The sequence below is a fragment of the Nannospalax galili genome, unplaced genomic scaffold, assembly GCF_000622305.1.
Source record: "Nannospalax galili isolate Female #2095 unplaced genomic scaffold, S.galili_v1.0 scaffold886, whole genome shotgun sequence".
NCBI lineage: Eukaryota > Metazoa > Chordata > Mammalia > Rodentia > Spalacidae > Nannospalax > Nannospalax galili.
Window position 1 is genome coordinate 1,361,390 of NW_008355971.1, and position 8,743 is coordinate 1,370,132.

The 8,743-nt window shown below is 50.6% G+C and overlaps 1 protein-coding gene across 1 annotated transcript in view; it reads left to right on the forward strand.

Annotated features, from left to right (window-relative positions):
• The first annotated feature begins 2,462 nt into the window (after positions 1-2,462).
• Catsperg (cation channel sperm associated auxiliary subunit gamma) overlaps positions 2,463-8,743 on the forward strand; it is a 28,445-nt gene continuing 22,164 nt past the window's right edge. The window contains 6 exon segments of the mRNA XM_008853909.3: positions 2,463-2,557; positions 3,554-3,837; positions 3,923-3,976; positions 6,575-6,719; positions 6,815-6,941; positions 7,114-7,186. Coding sequence (XP_008852131.3) covers positions 3,565-3,837; positions 3,923-3,976; positions 6,575-6,719; positions 6,815-6,941; positions 7,114-7,186 — 672 coding nt within the window. The 5' untranslated portion in view covers positions 2,463-2,557; positions 3,554-3,564.

The window sequence follows — 8,743 nt, forward strand, 5'->3', positions numbered from 1 at the left end:
AAGTGCTAGGACTACATATCTGGGCGACCACACCTGACTAGCTATACCACCTCTTCAGGTAATGCCTTTTTTTGTTTTGTCTTTTTGAGACATGTTCTCCCTGTAGCCCCAGCTGGCCTGAAACTCACTGTGTAGACCAGGCTGGCCTCGAACTTACAAAGATCCATCTGCCTCTGCCTCCTGAGTGCTGGGACTAAAGGCATGCGCCACCACACCTGGTCCTCAGCTGATGTGTGGGTTTTTTTTTTTTTGGTCTTTTTGAGACAGGGTATCCCTGTAGCTCCAGCTGTCCTGGAACTCACTATGTAGACCAGGCTGGCCTTTAACTCACAGAGATCCGCCTGCTTCTGTCTCCCAAGTGCTGGGATTAAAGGCGTGCACCACCACACCTGGCTTGATGTCTTTTTTTTTTTTTAAAAAAATTATTTTATTATTTTTGTATGAGTGTATTGCCTGCATGTAAGTGCACCTGTATCATGCAGTGCTCAAGGATATCAGAAGAGGATGTTGGAGCTCCTGGAACTGGAGTTATAGACAAGTTGTTAGCTGCCATGTGGGTGCTGGGAATTGAACCCATTCCCATAACTGCCACCAAGCTCTTATTACCACCCTGGTCCTTATGACCTATAGAAGACAGGCACACTCAAGGGCACTCAAGTGACCAAAGAGACCACTGTGCAGATCTACTTTCTACCCAGACTTTATATACTATTTTCTACACTGACAGGATATGTTGAAGAGGCTAGTGGATCAGGAGTTTAAGGCCACCCTAGGCTACACCTACAGGCAAAGGAGATGACCCAGCAGGTAAAAGTACTTGCCACTCAAGTCTGATGACTAAAGTTTGATTCTCAGGACCCACGTAAAGAGCCAGTTGGACGCAGCGGCACACATCTACAAGCCCAGCAGACCTAAGATGGGAGCGAGAGACAAGAGACCTGGCCAGAAGCTCCTTGGCCAGTATGCAGTTCAACAGCAGAAACAAGAGGGACCCTACTTCCAAATAAGGCAGAAGAGAATCAACTCCCAAAAATGGTCCTATGACCTCCACATATGTCAATAAATACATTTTTTAAAAAGACGTTAAGAAATCTCTAGAATAAGCAGCTTTTCCAGAGAGACTTTGTCCTGGTTAGGTAATTGACAGGTTTGTTCTGAATCACTTTTTTTTTAGACAGGGTCTCAGTACACAGCCCTGGGCTGGCTTCTGGAACTCACTATGTAGACCAGGCTGGCCTCAAACTCACAGAGATGTGCCTGCCTATGCCTCCCAAGTGCTGGAATTAAAGGTGTGCCACCACACTCAGCTTTTTCTTTTTGAGACAGGGTCTCTTGTAGCCCAGGTTGGCCTTTGACTCCCAAGCCAATGATCACCTTGATCACTTGACTTCTGATCCTCTTGCCTCTGCCTCCAGAGTGCAGGGCTTATGGGTATGCACACTCAGTTTATGAGCTGCTGAAGATCAAAGTCAGGGCTGAGCTACATCCAGCCCAGTCTTAAAAGCTTCCTGCAAACAGCAGTCTTACAAGGCCTAGGGCTCCTAGCCAGGTTCTGGTTGTTTATCCACTCATGATGGCTTTTTGGCCAGTTCATAAAGTCAGTGATCAGAGACTTGCCCAGCAATTAAATTCCTGCTTCCCAGTCTTTGGTTTTATAGGCTGTTGACTAGGAAGGGCCCAACCTCTAAGTCTGCTAATATCTTTTTTTTATTTTATTTTGGTCCTTTTGAGACAGGGTCTCCCTGTAGCCCCAGTTGGCCTGGAACGCGATACGTAGACAAGGCTGGCCTCAAATTCACAGAGATCTAAAGGCATGCACCACCCGGTTACCTGCTAATACCTTTTAACTGTAGGAGTTCACGTCCATAACAGATTGGTTCAGTCCCACAAGGGTTCTAGAACAGTCTTTTTTCTCAGGAGACTTTTTGAACTGGAGGACAAGTAGCTACAGTGCCTATTGCGAGAAAACATTAGAAATTCCTTGATGGTCTTCTCATTTCTGCCATCCTCCCCTTGCCAAGGCTCCTGGGTGCGCAGGTGCTTAAGCTCCGCCCCTAGGCCCTGGGCGATGGTTGGGAATATGCGTTATGGTTGAAACACGCCGCGCGGAAGAGGGAAATCGGCCACCAACGTCAGAGCGGCCATTTTGAGAGCTGGCAAAAGGGGTGGAACAGGTGCTGCCAAGCAACGGTTGATCGGCTTTAACCAAGTGACTGGTATAGAGGGGCGGGGAGAAGAGGGAGGTGCCATCCTAGGGGATAAGGGGGAGAGGGTGGGGTTAAGAAGGGGAGGGGAGAAGGGACGCAAGGCAAGGCTGGAAAAGGAGCATCAAGTACCGTTGACCAGGCAGAGAAGGGAGTCAGGCGAAGGAGGGGCGGAGAAAGGGCGAGGCGCAGGCAAGGGCGTGGTAAGACTAGGAGCGGGGCGATGACTGGGGGACGTGGTCAGAAGAGGCGGGGCGTACAGCGGGCTGAGGTTTAGGGCATGGAAAGGAGGCGTGAGAATCCGTGGAGGCAAAAGGTGTCGGTGGGAACCCGGGAACCCTGAGGATCGCGAGGTCAGCCTGGGTGTGGGACGACGGGAGATCTCCCGGCAAGGGGACGGCCTGCGGCGCGGAGAGACCCCGAGATCCCGAGAGATACTGGGGCAAGGAGCGAGTTTTCCCCGAGAAGGGGCGCGGCGAGCAGACAGCCAAAGAGAAGTCTGCAGGCGAGGGCAAGGGCCAAGGCGAGGAGAGACCCCCCCAACCCCCCATGCCCGGCCAAGAGAGACCCCGAGGGGTAGAGGGACCCCGCGACCAAGTGAGGGTCCCCAAGGAGCAGGCGCCGGCCCAGGGCAGTGCCAAGTTTGAGCAGAAGGCCACCTGGTGGCGAGGGGCAGGCGAGTCTGGAGAACAAGGGGGACTGGCAGAGCGAGGGGTGTGGCAACGAGCCCGGGGGAAAGGGCGGGCCCAGGACCAGAGGAAAGGGCGGGCCCAGGAAGAGGCGGGTGGCAAGAAGAGAAAGCAGAGCGAGGAGCAGGCTTTAGGCAAGAATCACGGACTCAGGACAAAGAGCGTGGCGTGGACAAAGTCGTGGACGAGGAGCCAGAAAGGGACAAGACCAAGAATAAGAGCCAGCTCCAGAGTAGGGCGCGAGAGAAGAGAAAGGGGCGTGGCTAAGACAAGTGTGGGGGCGGGGCTGCATGTTAGGGCGGAGCCAAGAACAAGTCGGCGAGCAGGATAGGGGAAAACAAGAAAGGCTCGGTCAAAGGGAGAAACAAACACAGGGGGCCTCAGAAAAGAGCAAGGGCCGGCCGGGCGAGAGGATGGGGAGCGGCTAGGAGGCGGGGCGAAAAGAACCGCAGCGGCCGGGCCTTGACCAGGACCCTCAGTCGGGGCGGGGCCGAGAGCAAGAGGAGGGGCAGGGCGGAGGTTAAGGACAAGGGCGGGGCCGAGCGTAAGAGCGGGGACGGAGCCAAGAAGGGGCGGGGCGAAAGGCAACAACGGCGGGTTCTCAAAGGTCAGTCCCGGGAAACAGACTTGCACGCAGGACTTGACCCCTACGTTCTCCAGGTTCTAGCTACATGGTGTGCTGGCCAGCCATGTCCCCTGCCAGCCCTGTGTGGCCGAGAGAACCAGTCCAGTGGGCGTTGTGGGTACTGCTGGTACTGCTACTTGTCCCGTGGAGGTCGTGGGCGGTAGAAAATGTTCAACGGTGCAGCTGGCGGGTTGTCCTGAACAAGTTCGAGAAGGTAGGCGAATACTACTCGAAGGACCGATTCATGGATCAAGAGCCCATGGATACAGTGGACAGTGTGTTCAACACGTTGGTAGACTCGCCAATTGACCGGGGCGAGGTGAGGCAACTAGGGTTGAACGAATCCGAGGGATCTTGAGTCAGTACACCGCTTGACTGGACATTTCACCCACCTTTAATTACAGAAATACCTGGGCTTCCCTTACTACCTGAAAGTCGACTTCTCCTGTATGGGAAAGGTGAGTTTACAGTAGGCGCGGTATGGTTCTGTAAGCTCCCCCTTCCCAGTTCCCAATCATTTTAATACTCTTCCCCAGCAGTTTAACAGCAATACAACCCACCAACTCCAAGGGTCTTAAGGATTCAGTCTCTCACCAGGCACACAAGTACTCAAACTTTTGGAGATTTTTGTATTGTTTTTATTATTGCTATTATTATTATTATTTATTGGTCTTTTTGAGACAGGGTCTCCCTGTAGCCCCAGCTGGTCTGGCACTCGCTATGTACACCAGGCTGACCTTGATCTCACAGAGATCTGCCTGCCTCTGCCTCCGGAGTGCTGGGGCTAAAGGTGTGTGCCACCACACCTAGCTTTATTTTTATTATTTTTATGTGTATGAGTGTTTTGCATGCTTCTAAGTGCACCACATGCATGCAATGCCCATGGATGCCAGAAGAGGGCATCAGATCCCCCTGACAGTGGAGTTATGGACAGTTGTTAGCCACCATGTGGATGCTGGGAACTGAACTCTGGGTCCTCTGCAAGAGTAGCCAGTGCCCTTAACCCCTGAGCCATATCTTCAGCCTCTAGTTTTGTTTTTTTTTCTCCCTGTTGCCCTGGCCTAGAACTCGGTATGTAGACCAAGTTGGTCTTGAACTCACAGAGATCTGACTGCTTCTGCCTCCCAAGTGCTGGGACTAAAAGGTGTTCACCACTAAGCCCAGCTGTCTTTTGTTTTTTTTTTTGTGTTGTTTTTGGTTTTTGGCATTTTTGAGACAAGGTTTCATGAAGCCCAGGCTGACCTTAAACTTGTGTAGCAAAGGATGACCTAGAACTTCTGATCCTCCTGCTTCTACCTCCCAAGGTAGAACCACCACACCTTGTTTTGTAAGGTACTAGGGATGGAACACAGGGCCTTGTGCATGCTAGGAAAGCACTCTAACAACGCAGCTCCAGAACTTCTGTGTTTCAAAGCATGCTATGAAGAAGTGAAAAGCTCAGCCCTGGGTGGTGACTCATGCCTTAAATTCTAGCACCGAGGAGGCTGAGGCAAGAGGATCAAGAATTCGAGGCTAGCCTGGACTATATATAGGAAGAGCCTTTCTCAGAACAGTAACAAAAAGGTTTTTTAAAATCTTTTATTTATTATCTTTATTTATGTGTATGAGTGTATTGCCTGCATATATGTGAGTGCACCCGGGTTGTGCAATGCTGTGGAGGTCAGAATAGGGCTTTGGATTCCCCTGGAACTGGAGTTAAGGATGTTTGTAGCTGCCGTGTGGGTGCTGGGAATCGAACCTGGGTCTTCTGCAAGAGCAGTCAGTGCTCTCAAGCGCTGAGCTATCTCTCCAGCCCCCCCGCAAAGGTTTTAAGTTTATTCTTCACTCACCATATAATATCACAAACAGTTTGTTGTTGCTTTTGAGACAAGGTCTCATTAGGCCTGGAACTTGCTATGCAGAGCAGGCTGGCCTCGATCTCACAGAGACCCATGTGCCTCTGCCTCCCAAGTGCTGAGATTAAAGGCCTGTGCTACCTGTCTCCAGGCCATCCCCCCCCCCCTTATTTTTTGTCTTTTTGAGACAGGGTCTTCCTGTAGTTCCAGCTGACCTGAACTCACTATGTAGACCAGACTGGCCTTGAACTCACAGTGATCCACCTGCCTCTGCCTCCCGAGTGCTGGGACTAAAGGCGTGCACCACCACTCCTGGCTCCACCCTCTATTTATTTATTTGTTTATTTATTTATTTATTTTATTTTATGTGTATATGTGTACTGCCTGCATGTAGGTAAGTGCACCCATGTTGTGCAATGCCCACGGAGGACAGAAGACGCTGTCAGATCCCCTGGAACTGGAGTTAAGACAGTTGTTAGCTGCCATGTGGGTGTTGGGATTCAAACCCGGGTCTTCTGCAAGAACAACCAGTGTTCTTAACACCTGAGCCATTTCCCCAGCCCCCTACCCCCCTTTTAATACACAGAGTTAGGGGTTGGTTAAGAACACTGTTCTTGAAGAAGACACAGGTTTGAATTGCAGTACCCACATAGCAGCTAACAACTGTCTGTAACTCCAGTTCCAGGGGATCTGACAGCCTCTTCTGTCCTCCACAGGTATTGCACAACACAGGTACACTTACCTACATGTAGGCAGTACATGCATATACATAAAATAAAGATAAATAAAATATTTTTAAAAATACACCGAGTTAACTATGTAGTCCTGACTCATCTGGAACTCGCTATATAGTTAGAGCAATGTGGCCTCAAACTTGCAATGATCCTGCCTCTGTCTCTCTAATGATAGGTCAATGTCACCACACTTGGCATCTGAAAAAAAATTTTTTTTTTGAGTCAGAATCTCACAATATAGCCCAGGCTGGCTTTGAACTCACAATCCCAAGCTAGCCTTGAACTGCAGAGTCTCCTGTCTCAACCTCCAGAGTGCTGGGATAAAAAGCAGGTGCCATCACATCAGGCTCCCTAGCCCTGTTCTCTGACTGTCCCACGATGGAGAGCCTGCCCTCCCATCCAGCCCAGGAAGACACACTACTACTACAGGGAACTCCAGGCCAGAGGACCCCAAGTCTATGTTAAGGATTCACCCTCTTGCCCTTAGACTTCCGAGGACCTGATCCGAAAGGGCCACCTGATGGGGCTGAGGCCTGTGGTCCTGGTCAGCTACCAGTACCCAGTCAATTTCTACCACTGGAAGATCGAGCATCTACAGATTCAGATGGAGGCTGCCCCACTGCGCAGCACAGGTGGGCCCGCAAGCCGGTGGTGGTCGGCAGGATGGGAAGCCCCATCCTATGGAGGCCTGCGGTCACTAGTGCCTCAGTGCCCTCTCCACCTGCAGGGCCCTGCTTGGCGGAGGCCATGTGCGTCATAAACTGGTACACACCCATGCCCATCAAAAACGGCAGTGTGGTCATGCGCGTGGACGTCAAAGGCAATGGCGTGGGGCCCTTTATTGCCCCCAAAAGGTGCTGCTTCTGGGGCCTGGACCGGGGCACACTCAGAGGAATACTAACTCCCCCCGAATTCCAAAGGGCCCAGGGGGAGGCTAAAGGGAGGGGCTGGGGAAGGTGGTCTTAAGCTGTGGGGAGCCCCTGAGGTCGGATCCCTCACTGGGGCCTGCTCTTCACCTGTTCCCAGGTTTTATGTGAATATCAATGGCTTCCTGAAGAGAGATGCAACTGGGAAAATCCAATACGCCTTGGGATATGAGGTGAGGGTGCAGTCACAGAGCAGGTAGAAGGCTTGGTTATACACACACAGACTTGGAATTCCCCAAATTAGTGCAGATTCCATTTGCAGAGTACTTACGTCTCACCAGGTTCTAGGTATTTTCCTGAATATACCATGGAGACCCATCTTCACCATAGCCCTGGGAAGGGGGTGGGGCCATAGACTGTACCCCTGGTTATTTTTATTGCACCATGTGCATGCAATGCTCTCAGAGGCCAGAAGAGGGCATTGGATCCCCTGTAACTGGAGTTACAGACAGCTGCAGTGTAGGTGTTGGGAACTAAGCCCTGAGTCCCCTGCAAGAATAACCAGTACTTTTAACCACTCCTGGGGACTGAACCCAGGGCCTCATGCTTCCCACACAAACAGTGTCACAGTGATAGCCCATTCCCCTTGTTTAATCTTATTGAATATAGTGGTTTTTTAATGCATTTTAAATGTTTTGTGTGTACATGTGTGCACACATGCATCACGACATGTGTGTGGAGGTCAGAGGACAACTCTTGGGAGTTAGTCCTTTCTACCATGTGGGTCCCCAAGATCGAACTGCAGTCACCAGGCTTGGTAGGTGTCTTTACCCACCAAGCCATCTCACCCTATATAGTATTTTGTTTTGAGACAAGGTATCAGTATAACCCCAAATGGTCTCAAACATGTAGATCAGGCAAACCTTGAGCTTGTGATTGTCCTGCCTCAGCCTCCCAAGTGTTGGAATTATAAGTGTTGGGCACCAAACCTGGCCTTACATACTCATTTAAAATTTTCTATTACATTATCTATTTAGGGGGGCAGTGAGCAGTATGTGAATGAAGGTCAGAGGACAACTCGGGAGTTGATTCTCTCCTTCCGTCATGTGGGTCCTGGGGATCTAATTCAGGTCATCAGGCTTAAAGTGCCTCTTTTCCACTGAGCCATCCCACAAGCCCTGAACAGACATTTCAAAGAGGAGAAAACTGAGGTTCCAAGGGGTGGAATTATTTCTCATGGTCTCAGACCACTCTCAAAGATGGAGACTTTGAGAGCATTTCTTCATGACTCCTGTGCCCATGTTTCCATTGTATATGTACATATGTTACTGGGGTTTGAACCCAGATCCTTGCACATGCTAGGCAAGTAACTCTACCACTGAGCTAAATCCCCAGCCCTGTGTCCATATTCTGAATTCACTGTAAATTCATTCATTCAGCAGATGCTTCCCAAGTATGGGGATGTAGCTTAGTGCTTGCTAGGGTTCAATATCTTGTACCACCTGACCTCAAAAAAAAAAAAAAGTGCCAGGTGCAGTGGTGCACACCTTTAGTCCTAGCACTCAGGATGTAGAGGCAGACATCAAGGCCAGCCTGGTCTCCACAGCAAGTCCAGGCCAGCTGGGCCTACTGAGAAACCCTATCTCAAGAAAGACAAAAAAAAGTGTTGGGTATAGTGGCACATGCCACTTGGGAGGCAGAGGCAGGCAGTTCTCTATGAGTTTGAGATCAGTCTGGGCAACACAGCAAGTTCCAGGCTAGTTAGGGCTGTATGTGAGGCCCTGTCTCAA